At 44.9% G+C, this 23,129-nt stretch overlaps 1 protein-coding gene across 1 annotated transcript in view; it reads left to right on the top strand.

The window, feature by feature from the left end:
• Positions 1–23,129, top strand: part of LOC120820640 (pro-neuregulin-3, membrane-bound isoform) — a 222,154-nt gene that overhangs the window by 139,772 nt on the left and 59,253 nt on the right. Inside the window, exon 2 of the mRNA XM_040178627.2 lies at positions 224–353. Coding sequence (XP_040034561.2) covers positions 224–353 — 130 coding nt within the window. The remainder of the gene's footprint in view (positions 1–223; positions 354–23,129) is intronic.

Below are 23,129 nucleotides of genomic sequence, written 5' to 3'. Positions count from 1 at the left end.
TTTCATCCTCAGCGCGCGGCGTGTCACGAGGCGGCGGGACACTGGATCTCGCTGCAATTTAAAAAGATATGACGATTTATTCGCTGAATTAGAGAGACAATAAAGGAGTATTAGGCTGCTGGAAGACAGCGAGATGAATGATCGCCGCGTTCGTGACGATGAAGCAAAGGCGTCTTTAAAGACTTGATTAAGACTAACGAGAGTTTCTTTGTTTGTCCCGCAGCGTCTCCGACTGTCCCTCCGCTGCACTCGGAGCACTTCAAACCGTGCCATGAGAAGGACCTGGCCTACTGCCTGAACGGGGGCGAATGCTTCGTCATCGAGACGCTCAGCGGGCCTCACAAGCACTGCAAGTAAGTGACGGATCTGCTGCTTTGGTGTCGACCGTAACGGGAAGAGTAACCTTTTCTACGTCCGAATTTCGTTCTTTGTTTTCTTCTTTCTAAGAAGATCTGGCTCCCTTTTATATTGCCGGGATGGGACTTTGTTGGAGACTTAAGGGGGTTTCTACCCCGTCTATGTGCCTTTTAAGCATCAACCACTGTTGTTTTTTAAATATTTATTTTTTATTCATGTTTTGTTAGAGTTACAGTTACAATAGATTTCAATCAAAAGTCATAGTTTATCCACTAATATAGATACAACTTCTTCCTCTTTTACTATTGCCATGCTATCCTGAAGTTTTCATGGAATTATAATATCCATCCATCCATCTTCAAACCGCTTATCCTGCATACAGGGTCGCGGGGGGGGCTAGAGTCTATAATTAATATATATATATATATATATATATATATATATATATATTTACATATATAATTATATGTATATTCTGACCTACCCCTACCTCTTCATTTACTTTATATACCGTATGGAAAGACTTATTCCGGCTGTGTGTGTGACAATGTATCCAAGTGCCATCTAGTGTGTGTATGTTTGTGTGTGTGTGTGTGTGTGTGTGTGTGTGTGTGTGTGTGAGAGTTGTCCCAGATTTGAGAGTAGAGCTCGTGGGTTCTTATCCTGTTCAATTTTGGGGCCCTTTACTAATTAAGTCCCAGAACAACTTTTTCCCGAAATCTCACCGCAGGACTTCCGCCCGACCTATTTTTTTGGAAAAGGCCTGTTTTGCCTCCTGTCGGGTGCGAGTATGGATCCCTAGGAATGCACGAGTGTGGACGGCACGTGTGTGATGTGCGGTTGGTTTGCATGTTTTGTCTGTTTCTCTTTGTACCTTCACAGAAAAAAACGGAATTGACAAACGCAGTTCAGAGGTTCTCCTTAAACACGCCTCCACTTAAGAACGAATCATTGAAGCCTAAAATGTTAAAACGTTGGGATGAAGCTGCTATGAAATCCACTCGCACTTTGACACAGTCAGTCGACGCGGTCGGACTTTCCCCGCAGCAATCTACCTCCTCCGTGACTTTCGAGGCATCATAAACGTGTTGGAAGCCGGCTGCTTTTCTGCACCGAGAGAGAAACCCACTTCCATCTGTCTCGAGTTTATTGGATACAAGATGGTTAACGGAGAGGACAGGAAGCAGGTTAAGAGGCAGGATATCGAGAGGCGGAAAGCAGGAAGCACTGGCCGAAGTGTAGGCGGAGGAGGAGCAGGAGCCTCCGTTGCCATGACAACGAGAGAGAGAGAGAGAGAGAGAGAGCATTGCATCAATAGATGGACTTTATGTGGTGGCAGTAACTTTCTGTGCAAAGTAAATGCCGTAAATCAACATGTGACAGATGAAAACTGAAAGGAGGATACTTTGTGCTTCAGTTGACAAGCTGTTACACAGGAATTAATCCTCATTCACGAGAGAGTGACACATTTCACCCCGGGCACAAGATCAATGCTTAATCAGATTTAATTTGTGTTCACACTAAATGGAGACAGATCGCGTTGTAAAAGCGTGATCAATCCGGCCATTTAACGGCGTTAAAATGAGCCGCTTTGTGGCATTATTTGACACAGAATTCATCATTTTTACTCGCGAGATGAAACTTGATCCTCGCTGCACAACGATTTTCTTCAAAGAGTCACAACTCAAGCATGAAGCGCCGATGGTGGCCGTGTTGTAAAACCGCCGCCAAGCCCACCCACCCCCCCGAGCGCCGTTTAGCGGTCGTTGTGCGACGATTGTGTTTGTCGGCCCGCCGGGGGGCCGACGCAGAGAGAGAAAAGGGACTCAACGTGAGTCATGTGGTGTCCATGCACACACACACACACACACACACACACACACACCAGTGCCCACTGCTGCAGGCAAAATAATCAGCCGTTCAATCATTGGTGCTCAGCTAACCAGTGAATTAGTCAGTGTGCTCACATGATATCTTCAAGAGAACGAGGCAATCAGTTATAAAAGTACTTGACGAGATGAATTTGATTAATGACCTAATTTTTACCAGATTTCCCCCCAAAAGGACGAAACCATGATGGTTTTAGTGTAATGAATGTATTAAGTCAAATATTGTCTATCCAAATATACTGTATGCCCTTCACTATTTGCCCACATGAGTTTGTCCCTTCACTTTAATACTGAGTGCCTTGTGAGATATTCATGAAAGTGTAGATTTCCTTCGCAGACACGAAGCCCTGCGGGATTAAGATCCTCCTCTTCTTACTGGCCGTCGTTTATTCATCCTGCCTCAAGGTGGGTTTGATTTCAGGGCTGTTTATTATATTTTCCCTCCTGCCGGTGTGACTCAGTCTAGTTAGCATCAGGGGCTAGCTAAGCCCGTCTCATCTGCCTCTGCTGAGAGGCCGTTCCACCTGCCAGGTGCAGGTACGGGGGGGTTTGGAAGAGATGCCTGCAAACCCGCCGCCAATCAGACCTCGGTCTGACACGGACACTCTCTCTGGAGGGCAGAAACACACACACACACACACACATGGCACAGTTTTTGAGATGTTGGCCCAGACGCTTCACCATCGCCTCTCAGACAGACGGAGAATTGAATAGCTTAATGGTATCTGAAGAATATTAAGGATAGTAATTATAAATATCTGAAATATTCTTTATTTCGTCTTCCTTCTTACAATCTGATATCGGGAGGGAAAGCTTTCAGCAAAGGCTTCAAGTGAAAAGCATTAAAAAGACAATCTTCCTCATATTTTAATCATCCGGTGGCTCTTCAGAGTCTCCTCCTACCAGAGGGATGGAGACTTCTGCCGAATGAAAAGTAATCACAAATAAATTGTATTACTCCAGAAATAAAACATTCCATAGCGATAGTTACATAAAGCTGGATTGGCTTTTAAAAAAGTGTTGTTGTAGAAAATGCGCGAAAGCGTAAATCCCGCCTCCCCCCGTCTCTCGGGACTCGCGGGTCATCCAGAGATTTCATCCACAGACCAACGGCACCAGATTGACGCCTCACAGATGCAAAGAGTGGCTTCTGGAAGGAAAACACAAGATTACCCCCCCCCCACACACACACACACACTCCCCACCCCCCCCTGCCCCATACACACACACACACACACACACACACACACACACACACTGGCAAGCCAATTAACAAGAAGCATGCATGAAATTGAAAACATAGCAGCAAAAACACACATCTAAGCTGCAAGTAAACAAGAAGATTAACAGCCATACTTACAACGAAACGGCAGCTAAAGAAAGTCTGCATGTGCCGTATTACTATTGGAATACACTAAATAGTGTAGCCTATAAAGTGTTCCATAATGTGTCACTTTTACAACTAACTAGACAAGAAAATGATGGAGGTACATGGAAATTATGTTTTCAAAAGGTTTTTCGTCTTATTGTTAACTAAATATAACCCAATTTTGGGTTAACCCAAATGTATTCATTAGAATAAAGATCGAGCAACAAAATTGTACACGTTTAAATGTATGTATTTATCTGAAAAATGATTCACCATCTTATATAAACATGTGGTAAATAAAACTTCTAACTAAACCATTAATTAACCTAAAAATTAAATAGGAGTCGCAGTAAATGTCGCTCTCCAAGGTGCTGAAATCTCTCTGGGCATTAGCAAGGACACATGCATCCACACACAAGTGACTTCCCGTCACCCCTACGAGAGCGGCGGCGTCCCATCGGTGAGTGGGACAGTCGCCGAATAAATTCAGGGGTCACGGCGTTCTTTACGTTAGTGTTTCTGACAGCAGTGATTTAACTGGACGGGAAGAAGCCTCCGGGATGCGGAGTGTCAAGCGCTGAGGTGAACATACCGTGTGCGTGCACGTGTGTGTGTGTGTGTGTGTGTGTGTGTGTCCCTGTAATCACCATTCTACATTTTCATTACAGAAAGGGACACTGCAAGTCATCTACATTCAGAATAACATCTGGTTGCGATTAAAAAGGAATGGCATCTTTTTTTTTGTTGTCTCGTTCCGTCCCTTTCTCCTTCGTCTGTCTCTCTCAACCCTCGCCGCCATCTGCGCGTTATTAACGGCCCGGCGGTGGGAGTTCGGCTGGTGTCTCTCTGGCAGTAATAAACCAGGCCGATGCCGCGGCACGCTCTTCGAGGTGGGAGGAAATTAAAAAGATAAGAGGCCGCATATCGTGGCTTGTAGACTCCGCTTTCGGTAAGTGAGTCCTCCGAGACGCAGAGAGAATCACTCAGCGGGCCTGGGAATGGAAAGCAGCAGCTGGGAGGGGGCCAAAGAGGGGGACACACAAATACAAGCCAGGGGACGGGCAACGGGAAGGCTTATTTCTGGTGTACCCCCTTCAGTGATATCAAGTTGAGAATTTGAGCGATAGAAGCCAAACGTCGGTATGTCACGTTGTGCCGATTTTAATTAGCACACAATGAAAGCTTAATGATCTCTTGGCAGCTCAATCAGGCTGTAATCTAAGGGGAAGTCAATGGAATCGGCGATCATCCTCGTGTTTTCCTTCAATCATTTGGCATTATTTTTCCTGGTGTCCTAGCGACTGGAATAGCTCTCATTAAACCCAACTAACTGATCAAAGCGGGACACAGTCAGCAACAAGCCGATGAAGGAGGCCAAAGACAATCAGTGGAGTCTTGATGAAACCCTGAGCTGAAGGGAGAGTGAGCACTGACTCGTCTTCGTCGGGTGGATAAACGCAACTCCTAAACTGATCTTGCTTTAGTGTTTATACCTAATTAGCGTGTGATTGGGAATTTTGCAATCCGGCTTAGCAATGCCACATCCCAAGCTCTGCAACTTCTCGACTTCCGGATGATTTGTATTGACGTCTTTGTTGGTTTTAATTAGCGAGATTCAACAAGTTTAATTGTGCAATTGCATTAGCTCACTCAGTCTGGTAAACAGAACGGAGCATCCAATTAAGGCTCTTCGCCAAAATGCAAACACACAGCGTGTGAACGAAAGCTCGATAACCTCTAAAAATACGGCTGTAAATATGCTCATTTGGAAAATGAATCCGTCAAAGCCTTCATGAAAATATTTAGTAGTTTGAGTGCGTTATGTACCACTTAACACACGTTGTAAGAGTTCGACAGAGAGCAACAGGATAATTGTTAAAAGCTGTAAGTACGTCATCCCTTTGCCAAACGCAGGCTTTTGGACGGATGTTTTAGAATATTGCCAAAGAAAAGAAATGTGTTTTAGTGTTTTGATCATGGTGGTGTTACTATTTTAGATTCCATGATTTCATCGAAGTCAGGATCATGAGTCTCACTTTTGGTCGTTTCAAGAAAGTCTTGTGTATCAAATTTGCTCTTTTCAGTTACTAAGCAACCCTGACCATAATAATGATGATTAACTCGTGGTAATCTCTCAGTGACTCAACTGAACAGCCAGGAAATAAACAAAAAAAGCGGAGAGATTATTCTAACCGACAATCTATTTCAGAACATTACTTTTTAGTTTTGTTGCCTTAACCTAACTGAGTTGTTGGTGAAGACAGAAGTTTAAAAAACACATGTAAAGTTGCTGGGCTGTTTTTTTAGTTTTATATCTATTTTGGGTATAAGAGTAAGTATTTAAAACTGAAGATAAAGTTTTTGTCTTTAAACAGCATTATGTCTAGATGCCTTTTGCAACCTGCAGAGCTACTGCACCCTGTCCAGTATTAACGCAACAGGGGTATTTCCCACGGGTTTCAACAAGGTGAAAGCAGATGTAGAAGAGATGATTCTTCATCCTGCAACGCTTTTGCAGCGACCGGCAGTCGGCACGATTTTATTATATAAATTCAAATCGGTGAACTGAGATATGGAAGCACATTTATTTTCCGACAGTCAGACCGTTCTTTCGAGGCGTATCATGAATTCGGTCATGCGCATTTGTAGGTGAGCTTGTTATCACCATATGAAGAAGGAACCCGTGTGACCGCTGGGCCCGTGCGATGAGGAAACCCACGTGCAGAGTCAGGAGCTCATGCGTCATGAGACAAAAACCAGCGACAGAGACGTCGTTGTGGGAAGTTTCGCAGGAAATGTGCAAGGATACTCCAGCAAAATCCTCTATAATGAGGTGAGAATACATACAAGCGCACACACAGGATGTGAACTGTACAGGAACAATACTCCGTGGTGAAAATAACGAGAGTGAGCTACAGAGATAGAAAGGGGGAGACGAGAAGAGGAAGCAGACGTACAGTAATTTGGTGGTATTCCTAATCAGAGTATCCACTTTCAAGTCAAGAGGTTTGATGTGTTAATATGATGCAAATGTATGCAAATGATCCCTCATTTTCCCACCAAAACTGACTGAGTTTGCAGGGCCTTTTCCTGCAGGATGGCAAACTGTGAATGAATGCCAAAAAAAACAGAGCACAGAGAAGTGCTGTTCATATATTGAGAAAAAAATCAACGGTTATAAGAGAGACGCGGCCACCGTTGGGATTCTGTCTCCGGCACCGCCGCGTGTCGCACATGCAGGAGACGGAAAGTGAATGTGAGAGTAAAATGAGAGTGAAAAATACACATTTACATAAAGGATTGCTGAGAAAAGACGAGCCCGGGAAGGATATTGAAAGAGACAGAGAGGGGGGAATAGAAAAGAGAGAATAGCTAAAGCGAAGCTGTGTGTGCAACTTTGAGGAGCTGCAGTGGTACCCAGGAGCCATACCAGCCCACTGATGTGTGTTTCCATTGTAGTCCACTTCGCTCTGAAATGGCAGCGGCGGCGCCTCGGGCCCAGACACGTCTGTCTCCCACTCCGGCTAACAGGAAGCAGTTCCCCGCCGGTGCCTTTTCAGAGGAGCCACGAGCACAAAACACAGCGCTTGTGTCCTCTTCATGACGCACAGAAGCTCCCACGGTCACCTCTACCTGCTTCTTTAAACGTTCTTTAATATTCTGTGCGTTCCCCATTTAAAATCCTGTCAGGGTCACTGCCCTGCATTTTTTTTTGCCGTCTTCGAGTGGAGGCCCTGCAATGTAATTGTCCTCTCAGAGCGACTTTTTCCAACGAGAGGCAATTCACTCCAACCTGAAGGCCACAACTTGCCGGCTGATCCATTCAGTGACGCGTGATGGTGACCCAATGTATGTTTGACTGTTCAGTTGCTAGGCAACAATGCTAACGTTAGCGTCAGACCAACCATTGACTTTATGGTATCTAATATTTAAATCTCAGTCTCCAGGCATTCGGTAAGAAGTGACATCATCATTGGAACTATGGTTGGTAAACTCACATCGAAAACAATCTTGACTAGAAGGATGGACGAGAGAAAAACTCATTTAGTCATGACTTGCTGAGTCACCACAGCTCAACAGGCTTCGTATATCAACATTACCAACTGATAATTATTCAATTTATTAGACAGATATTTGTATTATTCCTGATGCAACTTACTGAGAGACTCGAGGAGCACCTGGTCCAGTGATGGAGTGAGTGAAGGAAGGATTGAAGGAGGTAAGTGTGTCTGTGTGTGTGTGTGTGTGTGTGTGTGTGTGTGTGTGGGTGTATTTGCTCACCCTTGCTCTCTCTCAAATGTGAGTGGAAGAGACAGTATCTGCAGAGCTTAACCGCCATATCAAGAGGAGGGGGGAGAAGAAATGCAAGTGAGGACATGTGATCCTGATGAATGCCGACAAGTTCCTGTGACAAAGTCTTGCACTTATATGCTGCGGGAACTCAACCGGTCACTCACAAACACGCACATATACGGCGCCACAAACACACCGCCACAAACTGTCCACTTATAGAGGAACGAGAACGAGCAGACGCATTGGCGCCTGACGTTAGCCCCGCTTGTGTTGTTAGCATTGTTAGCTGTTGACGGCAGTTTCAAGGATATTCTTCAATCAATTTAGCACCTTTAACCTGTCACAGAGTTCAGGAAATTGGCCACGGTGCAAATTGCAGTTCCCCAAATGTTCTCCCTCTGAACGGTGAAATTTAAGCTCTGCAAAAACACATACGTGCAAAAAGAACTCTCCACGTGCATAGTTGCCTTTGTTAAATAGTGCATATCATTCGTCAGTGGGTGGTGTACATCCACAATGACATCGATTTGGCATCTATGTACTAAATCTTAATTCCAACATGTTGATGTGCACTATTAAATATGATTTTTTTTTAAATATGAATTCAATCTTGCCAGTATAATTCAAGATATGAAAGTATTTGTTCTGTCAACCCACTTTCGTTCTTATGAGGAAACTCAATGTGATTTTATCCCGACCCGATCATCCATTCTTCTTTTGTCATCTATCATCCATAATTGATTTTTAATTTTAGCTCCGCGATTTCTATTGCTCATTGAACAAGGACAATAGTGTCCATCAAGCCAAAAATTTGGTCCATGTGATGACATCTTTGAGTTGCTTATTTTTGTCCCTTTCCCATTCACTGCACGGAGAACTGAAAAAGCTGATAACATTAATATGTAGTTTGGGAGACTGCTGCCGATGGCACCCTGCTGGGACCATTTAACACGTCTGTGTTCCTCTCTGAGTCACTCTTTGTGTGCGTGTCGCCTCAAACCAGAGCTCTCGTTAGTTTTTCCACACTCTGTTTTTTTCACAGTGTTTCTATTCGAGTCCCTTTTGCTGCAGTGACTTCATCATCCACAAGATGCTTGGATTATTTGGGAAAATGCTCAGGTGGTTTTCCAGTGCAGTGTTGCAGGAATGACGTTTCCAACGACAACAGATCTGTTGTTCCCCATGTGAAACAAAAGGATTGATGTGTTCTTGACACAGTTCTCTGGTTGCTTAAACCTAATTGAGTAAGTTTCTGTTAGTGTAGTTGTATTTTTACAAATCACTATAAGTGGAAACTGACTACTTTCATAAGATTGCTTACAAAAAACATGTCATCCCTGCAGGTGTAATGACACTGACCGGCAGCAATAATGTAAAACATAAAACTACAATAAAAACAGATTGAAGCCACAGCTAAAATTACATTTTGCCCCACCAATTAGCAATGAGAACTCCTCTCAAGCGAGAGACGTAGCGTCTCCCTGTGCTTCACTGAACCACGGGAGAAAGGGGAACAAGAGAGCATGTGATGCTGAAGCGACGCGACGTGGCGGCTCAGACTCATCTAAAGTGACGTTAATTTGATGTACCGTTTACTTTTATCTCCTGCACAGCGCTCTAAAAGAGATTAATCCAAAAAGAGAAAAGCAAAAACGCCTTCATTTGGAGTTTAAAATGCTAATTTGATGGATTAAGTTCTGTTACAGCCTCGGTTCCCGGCACCATCAAGATATTTATTTGAATAGCCCTGAATTTGAAAAGCAAAACACATGCTCACTTCATCGTGTTCCATCTTAACCTTGCAGAAAGAAAAATAGTTTTTCCATTGAGTCTTTACTTTGTTATTGTGTTGCTGAACAAATGTCCTGCTCGGTCCCATGTGGGGCCCGTGTGGGGTCCCTGTGGGGCCCCTCTGCTGTCTCTATTGGCTCCCCGGGGGACGGTACTGGCTCTGGGGGCCCCGGATTGATTCTCACTCTCAAGGTCGGGCGTTTTGGTTTCATGTCGCCGCTTCCGTTGGGCCGCAGGATTCAGGAGCGAAAGATCAGCGTGACGGTTTTATTGAGGTCACAAAGTAACTTTATACCTCCTCTATTAGCGTCGGGGCAGGCGGCTTACGGAGTCACAAAGGGCGGATCGATCAGCGCCGCAGATGGTGCGTCGCGGGGCGGAAGTCGGTGGAATAAGCTTTCATACGTGCTGTAAATCAGACGACGGCAACTGGCGAGCTCTCGGAGGCGGCTGTGAATGTCTCTCAGTGCGGTGATGTATAGTCCCGCTCCTGAAATAATGTCTTAACGGCACACATGCTCACACACACTTAATTATCACATAGCAGGTTGTTTAGAGGAAGAGCATGAGGAAGGCTGTGAGCTCATTGTTATTATTAACTTCAGACACTTTTTCGAAATGGCTTGAATATGATAATTAATCATTATATACATGCTGAGATATAATTACACAACATCTAAGCTTTATAGGGAAAGCAATCTATAAATAACCAGATGGTGTGCAGGGGGGGGGGGGGTTATCTACGCTACCTTGACAAATCCACAGAGGAAACAGGTCTATTATTTTATTGCTGGACTCGTTGTTTCTAATTGTTTTGTACAACAACATTGTGCAACAACAATGGTACACACATGAGACTGAATCCAGTGGATTGGTACTTTGTTGTTATGTACTTGTGCCTGTGTATTATGTGTAATACACAGATGTCAATGATGGCCGGGGACAAAAGATTTGCAACTGCAGTCGAAATCCAATTAGACATACAGTCTGTAATTTCTTATTTATTTCCATAATTCTCCGTTTTCTGCTGAGGAGCTCAAATCTCTTTGGTTTACTTGCTCCTGACTAATAAAAACTGATCCATTGTTCTTTTTATGTTGTGTGCACATGAAGACATTTGACAGTGATGCAAATTATTTGGTGGACGTGTCTGTCAAGTAAGAGCCAACTCAGAGTGTCCAGCAGCTTTTAGGCCTCAGGATCTCCAATATGTGTTATTGAAGGTAAATATGTGCATAGAAAGGAGTTGGGTGAGTTTGACATTGCGGGCGTGTTGCTATTTAATACAGTGGTCAGCTGCCAAGACGGTGAGTGGGAATTTGAATGTGTGTTTGTGTGTTTGTGTGTAGGGCTGGGGGGGGGTCAGCCGGTCACTCCTAGAGACCTAATTAGAGGAGTTCGGTGCTGAGGGGAAGGAACAGAACATTTGTTGAAGGATATTGTGTTTCTCTCCAAATGCATGTGAGGACATTTAAAGGTAAACAGGGTTTTTCGTGCAGGTTTGTTTGGGACTCCGGAGACCAGACAGTTTTGTTCCAGAATGTAAACATCAGCTGGTCTCAGCTGGTGTGCTTGTTTATTGCATCCAGAGCAGATGTTTTTTTAGGACATCGAATACTGCAATTTTCACGCGGGACGTTCACATCAAACTATAGTGGGAGAAATATTTGCAAAAAGTATCCGTGGTCGCTCTGTAAAGGGCACTTTGGCTGTAGCATCACCATCAAGCATCAAGTGTGCTCAGTAACTTCTTTAATCAGTTGAACGAAGCTGTTTGCGAAATTATGCAAAACGTGCAGGGAACCAAGTTTACACAACTTGAAGCAAAACGCTTGAAGCGAGATGAGAAGAACAAGCGGCTCCTCTGCCCCCTGTGGAGATGTTGATGCGGGTTCACCAGACTGGGTCTCCTCTGAGTCAGAAGGCTTTTGGTTTTGCCTTCAATCACCCCGCACGAAATTGTCAAACAGAAGTGTGTGTCTGTAGGACATGTTGCATCGAGGCAACGGCGCTCATACTGCCAAGTGCTTTTCATTCACTTTCAACAGAATTTCTTTAATAAAAAGCGCAAAACTCAACAGCCGGAGAATTAAAAGTGCAAGATTGGATGTTGGAAGCATTTTGTTTGCCTGTCCGAGCTCCGGACGCGGAGTGTTTGAGTTATTGTGGCGAACTGTACAAACTACGGCGAAAGTGCTGACACTGCTAACGGTGTTTCCCCGAGGCTACGCCTGCACCACGACGCAGAGCCTTTGAGAGGAAAATGCTCTCAGACTCATAAATAGCCCCTTTAGGTGAAATAAGGAAGGGAAAATAATTACCCGGCCTTGAATCAGCGGAGTGAATTAAGTCATCACCATCAATCACTCCGTGCTCCTTACTGCGAGCACTCAGGCGGGACTTTGAATTACCGCGCAGCCCCTGAGAAAACATCCACTCAAAGGTAAGAAAACCGGCAGAGGATTTGAAGCCGACCACAATGACTCTCATCAAAACAAAGAAAGTTAAGACCTCGTGGGGCCAGTCAGCGGAGCCGGCCAGGAGGTCGGACGCTGCGAGCGAGGGTCGCGCTACAGGTGTCGACCCATGAAATGAGAGACCGCCGCGCGGTGCAGCTGATGCGTATCGCTCCGAGGTCTCCAAAGAACGAGCGCGAGGGTCTTCGATGTCCTCGCTGGTGACAGAGGAGAACGCACGCTTAGTATGCGTAGATGGATTGAGCCGCGTGCAGCTGTGCAGTGATCTTCACAGCACGTTGGTCGGTGAAGGGGGTCACTTGTCCACCTTTGCACGGTAACTTCCTTTGCTTCCTGCTCGGCGTGCATGTCTGTGCATTTAAATGCTGGTGAGAATGCGACTAATGAGAGAACAATCAGCTTTTAGGGTAATTTACAGCTTTTTCCAATAATTCAAGTGAGATAATGAGACGTCAAGCGTGAAGAAATTCGGCACATCAAACCCGTCACACAGTGTTAAAAATATTCAAAAAATTTCTCAATCTTGCTTTTTGTGTTACGGACGGCTCAGAAGTTCAAAGGAAACCTGCGTCGTGATCCATCTGTCTTCTGGTTCACTGATTTACTAAAACAAAACACGGAGATATATTCCCCTTTCAGAACATCCTTAATGCCAAACAGGCACACCATGAAGAAAGGTGTCTTCCTTTCTACAACTAATCACCCATTTGTTATGCTCTCTACATTTAATTTGACACGCAAAAGAAGATTAAGGGGAGAAGGAGGCATGACTGCAGTGACAGCGCTGTGTGAATTCTTCCTCGACTCATACATTATCCTCCATCACGTTCTAGCAGAGGAGCTGGAGACGGCAACAAGGTTAAGCGCCCGGTCTCCTTTAATGAAAGAAAAAAAGAATGAGCCTCTTATCTTGAGACCATGAAAGACTTGAATTACTATAAGAGCATCTATAACTGCGGTATGAAATTGAAGGAAATTAAGACCTAAAGTTAAAAGCGTGTACGGCGAGGCTCGGCAGAGACGCCATGTGCATGTGTCGGTTATCGTGCCCTTGCCAAACATACAAACATGCTGGCGTGCTGTCAGGTTCACACGTCTGAGCAGGCGTTTGCGCATTGAGGAGATGTGAGAGAAAAGATCTGGATGTTCAGGAGGAAGGAGAGAGTCAAGGTCAGAGAGTAATTAGGCTTTTTCCTGTCGGACCAGGGAAACCGTCAGGCCTTGGGGATGAGAAGTGATTATATGGGAGTAATTGAATTCTATTGCGGAGCCAAGAGAGAGGATGAGAAAAAGGGGGGAAAAAAACATAGACGTGATACACGCAGTAGCTTCCAGTGGTCTTTCTATTATTTCAAATTCAAAGATTGAACCATGACGCAAAGGACTGCAACGCAGGTAAAAAAAAGAAACATAGTGAATTTTTTCTTTGTTGTCGGTAAAACTCCAACAAACATATTGCTCATCGCCGAGAAGCCCGTATAGAAATCCTCCTTTCATCTGGCCAGCTACATGAGCTCTTTACAAATAGTTGGACTGATGTGTATGACAGAGCGTTTGCAGTCTCGGGTCGTGTGTTTTGTGCCACATGCAAAATGCACGATGTAAAAGTGACACTGAATCACAGCATATTAACCGTAATCAGTCACGGCAGACGTTCAATCATCTGTCAGCCGTTTCGTTATACAGTTGCTGCAGGAGCCAAACAATTAACTAGGCGGAGAAAACATCCCGTTAAGGGCAAAAATAACAAAAGTTATTTAGCATATTTTAATTTTACAACAGAAACATCAAAGTGCAACACTTTTTTGTGAATGCGTGTTTGAATGCGATGCCTCATGAAATGATAAATAAGGGCCTCTGCAGGGTTTAAAATTATAAATAGGTGATTAGCTCTCCTAATGGAAAAAGTCAAATGTTGTTTGACAAATACAAAGGATGGACCACCATCAGGGGACATCTGATGTCCCAACACAGAGCTCTTCACAATGATTTATCCCTCATTAATTATACTGCCCTTAATGTATTCATTATTAATAACCGTAAGTCTTAATAGAATGTACACTATTCCACCTTATTGGCAACAAATATAAAAATGTGTATTTACAAACGAGTCAGTCTCATTGTATGTTTTCTCAGATGAATCCAATATTCACAATTTACAATGTTGGTGAAGTAAGTGGCTCATAAAATGCTCCCTTGTTGCACATATTGGGCCGATGCCCTTTTTCCTTGCTTAGAGATGGATATCATCACGGGGCAAGTGCTCCTGACGGCAGATTGAAGGCGGTATTGGTGGAGGTTTTATAGGCCATTTAATCGCAGCTGAGTCCATTGACTGTCTAAATGTGTAAATAAGACATTGATCCCCCCCCCCCCTTCTCAGAGTGAGCCCCTTCAATAAATATGACGAATGAATTAGTAATGAGAGAGGAAATGGGCTCAGAAAGGAAGGATACGGGGAGGGGAAGTGAACGGATGAATGGCTCAGCGGGACGTGATGGAAAGCAAAGGGGTGTAGGAGAGAGGAAGGAAGAAGGAAGGACACAAACCGAGGAAGAAATTGTGACGATGGGAGTGTTGCTTCTATTGTTTTGTAATCATATTTTGAATCCAATAAAGATTTTTCATTTTCATGCCGCGGGACTTATAAGCAGCAATATTGCTCACAGTCTATGCAAATGAGTGGCTCCCTCCTGCATCCCTTTCCACTCCTGTCCGAGCCGAGCTCCGTCAGGAATTGAAGCTGATTATATGAGTATAATTGAATCTGTCTGATATGGGCCGCGTCCATTGCTGCGGCAGTGCAGCGATCGATTGAGCTAAGGCTAATTTAATATGCACTTTATCACCCTGCTCGTGGAACGCTTCATCTTTGTCCGCAATTATACACTTGCTTTCGCTGTCACTCCTCTGGTTCGGCCGTATGTACTGAACCCCGAGTGCACATCTGTGCATGCTGGACTTTGGATGGAATGGGCACGCACTCATAGCTTTGTGTCAATGTGTTCTTTTCTTTTGTGGTTGTTCCTGGAATGCAAAAATAGTTTATATTTATACGCAGGGCCACTCTCCTTCTCCTTCCCCTCCTGCTTTCAAATTCCGATACTCTTTGTTGGATCAAAATGTTTACTGCATCTCATCAGCAGTGAATTTCTTCTATGTCGATTGCATTCTGTGTCACAGCATCTTTCTTTACTCGAGCTTCTGAAAATCACTGTATTTTCTGCATCTGAAAAACGTTTTCCTGATTTCTTTTTATTTGCCGTTGTGTCTGTTTCATATTCTGTCCTCCTCCACTCAGTGTTTGCAAATGTATCTTTTGCTTTTTCGACGCAAAGTCCTCCGCCTGTGCGAGTGGGCAGTGTTGTGTGCAGTGAAGCCAGAAAACATTTTGAATGTTTTTCTCGTGTAAGGATTTGTCTCCTTTGAGGAGGGATCCTCATTTCCCTTCAAACCTGCCTTGATATTAAGCGAAATTATTTCATCACGAACCCGCAGATGAGTGGAACCCCTCAAGAACGCAGGGTTTGTGGGTTACGATTCTCTGCTGAACCCCTGATGTGTGTGTGTGTGTGTGTCGTGAGTCCGGAGTCACTCTGCTCAAGCTCAATAGGATCAAGAATTTATTCCTTCTTTCTGCTTAGCCATGACGTTCGCTCATGGGGGGAATCTGGGTCTCGTTGAACACAGGCTTAGGTTTTATGTGTCTGGCAGGATTGTGAAGGTTTCAGACACGCATCGATTAAATTAGTCCCCCAGGTGTTTCCTTCCAACCTGCAACCTTTCAACGCCAACGAAATCAACACAAATACCCCAATGTGTAAATCTGTAAACTAACTGCCAACTGTTAATGTCGGTGAGTGCTCTGCTGCAAAGCGGGACTGAGAAATGCAGCAGGGGACACATCTAACCTTTCACAATAAAAGCCTGACTCCTGACAACACGCCTACAGAGCAGAAACCGCGAAAGGTGCAGTCAGCGCGGCGTTCATAAAGACACAAGCTAACGTCCCAGTTGTAAGAATGCCGCAGATCACCAAGGATTAACAATTTCATTTAGAACGTCCAAGGTTGTTTGCAAAATAATGACCCCCAATAAGTTCCTCAGAAATCAATCTAAGCTGTTGTGCATCGCGCCTTTCTGTACCGACATCTGTACCGACATCTGCTTGTCAATGAGCTATTTTATATGACTAGCACTCATTTTTCACCTTTGGCAATTTACATGAGCTATTTATTTTCTCTGGCGTCCCCCTGAATCGGAGATAGCCTCGCAGTGTCACACCAGCATGATCAGCAGCGGTTCACCGGCTGTGTGAGATGCCCGGCGCGACCCCGCTGTAACCGCCGGCCTCTCCGATAAGCCCAATCTCTCCAGCCAGCCCATCGAGTTGACCCGAAGCCTCGACGCCGATACGGAGAATATTTGATAGAGGTCAATGCGTCACATCTCAGCTGTCTGACCCACTGGGAGGGGATGAGAAAGGGGTCCTGCGTGAGTGGGGGCAATGTTAGTCACGCCAGTACAGACAATTATTGGTGTTTAATCACTGTGACAATCTGTCAGGCCGCTTCTGAAGATCCAACCGATGCATCATATCTGAAGGGTATTGACTTAAATGGCCAATGATCTCAGGCCAATCTCTGCCGCAGGGCAGCTTTATGATCAAGGTCACATTTCTTATCACTAAACTTGGGCAGATGGGCTGCTCCAATAATATAGGAGAAAAAGGGTGCAGGCAATCTTCTACTCTGCCTCGTTTTCTTTTATTTCCGGGACACATGCTATAACTTTTTTTTTTTTTTTTTTTTTTTACAAGCACTCAAATGTTTCAGTTGAACAGCTTTTTTGTTAAAATTTCGCTAACTACCAAATGTATTTGTTATTATGAATAATTATTAGATAATAGCAACCAATATTTACGTCAAAACAGCCTTTTTTTTCCAGATGGTGAAGAAAACAATCCTCCCCTCAGATAAGGATCAGCTAGGTGGTGATGTCAGACTGAGCCCTGGACTAAGTGGCTTCTCCCTGACATGCGGCCATTGTTTATTTGCTATGTGAAGTGAGCTTGGACGGATTCATGCAAAAGGGGAATAGGGGGAATCGGTTGTGGCTGATATTAGATAGACGACACACACAGAGGCCTCCCGCCACCTCAGTGAATGGCGTGCAGTGTATGTTTGTTTTAATGAGCATAGCATTAATGCTACTATCACCACTCAACTGTCTTGTGATTGACATAAAGACATGAGGACTGCTGGTGCCGTCTCTGCTTCGGGAGGCAGACCGCTTGGTGCCGTTAGCGAGACGGTCGTCTGCGATGCAAATGCTTCATAATTGGTTCCAGAGTCTTACGTCTTATTTTACAGATGCTCTGGGAGGGGAGCTGCTGAGATGGATTTATGTAAAGAGATGCAAAGTGCTGCTGAATATTCGCGGCAGCTAATTGATTAGGACTGTGACTACAGCTGATGTCTGCAGGAAGGTTTGAGCTCTGACCACATCTGGCCCGACAGCCCATCACTCATTTCAGAGGACGGTGTGGTACCTCTCATCTTACGCAACAAATTGTCTCTCCATACGCGTCATGGATGCCTCGTCCCCCCCCAGAATGCAGTCCAAACATATAAAAACAATGTTTTGATCCAAAGAAAGGCATTTGGCTGGATGAAAGGGATCTACTGACAGGGGTCAGGTATCAAACATCATCTAATTCACTGACGACGACAGAGGATTAGCTTTCAGCATCCAGACCGCTCAAGGAAAACTATCTGTTCCACGGGTTAGCGTAAGTAGTAATTCATTAATAAACCTGAATCACCGTGTAAATTGAGACGTACGTTGACGGTTTCGAGATGTACGTCCTTAAGTTTTATCTCCTTTATGCAGTCGGGCGTGTGTGAAAGGAGAGAAGAAGAGATGTCGAGGAAGGGACAGACGGAGGCGAGGCAGACAGAGGTTAGAGACAGGAGTCAGCCGGGGAAACGTGACCCGCGTGACCTCAGCGGTCACATGTGCCATCCTGGAACCTTCAAACAGTGGATGCACAGAAAGCACCCGGGTCTGCTGGGGGGGGGGGGGGGGGGGGGCGAGCAGCAATGCATGACAACTATCCTCTACAAAGCAGGGCGCCATCGCCTCCCGCAGCCCATCCTGACGAAGGGCCCAAGAAGTCTGTTCAGCTTTTTAATGTCGGTGATTCATGGGGTTTAACGTGTTACGAGCCAGCCGGGACAACTGAGAGCAACACAAAAAAACTGATGAAAATATCTTAGCGGGAGACGACAGATGGCTTGAGACAGGTGTAAAGGTGTGTTTAGAATGAATGTCGAGCAAATTAGACCGCACTGGGACGCACACATAGTCCACTACATGCAAAGAGACACGTCCTTGCTTTTGTGAAACAAAGTCCCATGTTGCAAATAACCAAAATAGCATAAAATACGGAATTCTTTCTGATCCCTAGGCATAAAAAGAAATGGAAATAAGGACACCACAAACCACAGCTCAATGACTTTCTACCTCCTACAGAAACCTTGTTTCCATTCACAAGAATTCCGTATTCACATGTTCAAGTTTTGCATTTGAAAAGCCGTATGGAACCACTCCTGACACATTCGCCGGTGAAGGGCGGACTGAAGTGCTTTTATATTGGCGACGGGGCTGCTCAAGTGACTTTCATGTGGACCAAATCCTGTCGTGCAAACACTCAGCTGTGTAGATCGTGGATATGCTTTTACCTTAAATTACACAGATGCATATTCATTATTTTAGCTTTTAGGAATCTTCTTCACACAACAAAACACATGGCATTTCTGGAGGAAATCTTCCACATATTATCAGTAGCCTGGTTTATATTCACTTATTTTATGCCAAATTGTGTTGTTTCAGTATAGAAAAGGTTAATAAATGAAGGAAGGACAGACCAAAGGAAAGCATGGCGTCCATTACTGAGGGAGAATGCATTCAGGATCTTTCTCAAACCATCATAAATAAGTCGATACTGCATTACATAAAGTCCAGTGGGTTATCTTACATTTTGCACTCATACGTTTTGCAGCAGTAAGTACTAGTGAGATAATCGAGAAGCAACGTGTGTCTACTTGTTGACTAATTATTCAATCGTTACAAGCTTAGCTCCACTCAGTGTCTCATTCGGCGTGAATTAGGAAGTACTCAGGGATCAGCAGCCCCCCCCCCCCCCCAGTCCCTCAGCAGCAAACATCGATGCAGGGACAGCGGCGTCCCTGTGACGCCCTCTGCTGGTCACAGACTTTGAATGATTTTTTTCCCCCACAGACAGAGGGCTCCTTTACGCCCACCCAAAGACCCCCAGGCCCACACGCGCGGAGCCACGCTCACTCGAACCCACAAAGTCAAACGCACATGCGCACGCCGTTAAGCCTGCGTGTTTCCCTCAGTATTAAACAGGACTTAGTACACAGAATAATGGCGTCCTGGCTTCTCAGACAAGGCTAATCCACTTTCACGCCGTAGCACTCTGACGTGTCAGGCCTTGTTCATCGTCCCTGCCTCATTAATGAATGGAAACATCAATTAATCTTCTTCTTAATGATTCACGGGCGCTATATGCGAATTTCTCTCTCTTTTGTCACAAAATCCTTGCAGCCAAAGTCAACACGTTGAGATTACGCGCCGCAGGTCTGCTTTTTGTTTAAGCAGAGCATTTAATGCTCAAGGCCCTTTTGCCGACAGCATGAGTGCCGTGTCTCCCCCGTGCAGGTTGTGTGACGTGTCGTCCCCTCGTCATGTCCACAGCATGCACCTAAGATGTGATTTAGGTAGAACATCCCGCTGTGTTCGATAGAGTCACTTGGGTGGACTGTGTGTCTCTCAAGCGGGTAATATGGAGACCATGTTCACTGTGTGAGCGTCCTGCGTGCTCACCAGCCCGTCACGGGACTAAACAACGGACGCACACATGCGTTATATAATAAATCATGCGAGTGTGCAGTGGGGATCACACAGTTTAGCCCATAAAGTATTTTCACAAACTTGCATTGATTAATAAAAACGAATGAAAAACATCTATCAATACAAAGTAACATTTAAATGCACTTTGAAGACAGGTAGAGAATAAAATCATATTTCTAGAACGATTCATTGCACATAGTTTCCACCATCTCCTGATCTGCACTTAAGATAAAACTGTATTTAATATCCATCACTAATTGTTCTGTTAGTTTGTTAAAACATTGAAATTACAGTATTGTAAAATAATGAAGATTAGTTGTAGCTGTTTACAATATTGTTACAATACCTTTACAATTACTGATTCCTGTGTGTTTTAAATCAATGCATATTAAATAATGGAGGCAGATACATCAACTCAATAAGTCCCTCCACTCTCCCTCTTATTTTGTATGCTAATCAGTTTCCTGCAGGCGACCTCCCATCTCTCTGCACACTAACCAGATTATCACACACATCATGTAACATTTGGGGAATCAGGTTAGTGGGAACCATGTAAACACTCCCATCAAACAATTAGCCGATCTCGTCAATGGCTGTAATCTTCTGTCCTCCAAAAAGAGGGGAACGTCGCACGCGCTTCACACACGTGTTGACAGATTACGCTTGTTGTCGGTTTATGATAAATATTTGCACAGCAAGAGCGGACAAGTGCCAGATATCACACACGATGCGACTGAGATTATCCTGCTGGCTCCTGATACATCAGATTAACAGAGATCGGCGGTCCTGACATCAGTGACTCCCTGAGTCAATACGGCCTGTATTCATTTGCACTTTCATCAGATCCCCTTTGATATCCACAACAAATGCGTGGAGGGGTTTTATTCATATGGAATTTCCATTTCTTTCATTTCAATTGTCAACTTCGAGTCAATCCCTCGCACCGCTATTAAGTACGAATCATACATAAGATCATTCCGGTGCAAATCACCGTCCAACAGCCACGATGGCGCTGATGGCGTCCCAATCAGGACCTCTGACTTCTCCCGTGATCCAATCAGGAGGACCGGCGGATGGAGGCGGAGCGGCAAGGAGCTGTCCGCGGTGCTGGAATGAGCCGAGCGGGCCGCATGATTACATTCAGTGCGATCTGAATAGAGGGCTCGAATCCGGAACCATCGACAGACACGTTTCTCCGTGCTGGTGCACCCGCCGCGTTTATCCAGCGGCTTCCGAGCAATCCAACATCATTTGTGTTAAGTGGTTATTGTTACAGCCCTCACACGTCATTCACCAGCCAACAGAAAAGCCTTCGCTGCCGATTAGCGTGTTTGAAAACATTTGAAAGATTGGGCCGGCTTTTTGGGTCACGTCATTAAATAAATAGATGGAAATCTACGACGCATGCGTCTTCATCAGCGGATATGTGGCTGTTCACTGGATTTGAGAAACGGGAGCTTTTTTGTTTGGCCAAGTAGGATCCAGCAGAACGTGACCTGGTTCATTGGGGCTGGCTCACTGGAGATAGTTACATAACACGGGATTGACACAGTAACTGAGGAGGAGAAACAGGAGCTCGGCTTTACAGTACGGTCGAATTACATTATGTGACAGAAGCTTTTAAGTAGACGCACAACTCAGCTATTGATGAACCGAATCCCACGGAGATGCAACCCTGCGTTCTGAAGGAGGCTACAGAGGACACACTAAGCCACACACACACACTAAAAGTATCGCTCGCCTCGTGGCTTTGACAGTTCATGAGCGGAGGCGACACTTGGCACAGTCTGCCCTTCTGCTTATTTGCATGCGAATAACCACCTGACTCTTGTGCATAACCCCCCCCCCCCCCCCCCCCCGTGGTTGTGTAGCATAATCCCCTTCTGCTGAGAGGATTTACAAACATGCGCACACGTGGACGCTCGCACACATCTGTGCAACACGTTATCTCCTCCGCGGGGGTCACGCGGCGTCTTCTTGTTCGCCCCGGTGGCTGGCGATGATCGGCCTCCCGAGGCCCAGGACGCCAAGTCCTTAAAGCTTTTGGTCTGTGTGACAGGATAAGGGGAGCAAACGCGCCCTTCTGGGTTGTAGGTCTCATCCAAGAGCATATGATTGTGCGATTGGTGATTGTGTGATTGGTGCTTGTGGAATGACCGCATGAGTGATTCGATAATGGCATGACGCAGATGATGTTTAGCTCGAGCCTCGCTGCGTGATGTGATGAGGCCAATGCTACTTCTCCATTCTTTACACATGTTGCGTTCTTTGGGTGTGCGTTTCAAGGCAACCGTACTCAAATTAGTCAAGTTTCACTGCAGCCTTAAATGTTCTGCACACACTCAAAGATGTAATAGATCCCTTGGAAGCTAGTAGAGCAGCAGATGGACCAGCACATACCTGTTTGAGGTCCAGGGATTTGTTCAGCTCAAATCACCATTAGCGGTCCTCCATGAGAGCAGAAACAAGGAGGCCTTTTCATCGTTAATCCCATCCTTTGATTTTCAGCCCTAAGCCTGAAGAGCACAGTTCCAGCGTAATACCCGAAGAGGCACTTGTTGAACATTTCTCCATATAAATAATACAGTACAGTTCCTTTCTGCGCCACGGTGCCTCAAAGCATTTAGCGTCAGGGATCAGTTCATCAATGGAGACGTGGAGATTTAAAGAACATCGGGCTGGTGGGAAAAGAAGACTAGCTTAATGCAATGTAGCGCTGCATGCTAGATGTGTCTCTCGCTTAAAGAGTTCTCAACCCTTCGAAGGGATTCCTTCCAGGGAGAAAGGAAATCAACAGGTAATGGATGAACCACACTTTGTAAATGAATCACAGATTAAAAGGTCACATTTACCAGGTGTTGCTTCCCTTCACAAAGCAATTACTGGATGTTCTTTCAATCCACTTGGTAAATAACAACAGTATTTAAAGCAAATCGTTTCCCTTTTAGGATGTGCCTTTCTACACGACAGACATGGAGCTGTGATCACACGGCCACATCTGGATTAAATGCCAAT

This window comes from Gasterosteus aculeatus, chromosome 6, assembly GCF_964276395.1.
Source record: "Gasterosteus aculeatus chromosome 6, fGasAcu3.hap1.1, whole genome shotgun sequence".
NCBI lineage: Eukaryota > Metazoa > Chordata > Actinopteri > Perciformes > Gasterosteidae > Gasterosteus > Gasterosteus aculeatus.
This window is presented reverse-complemented; position numbering and strand designations above follow the sequence as displayed.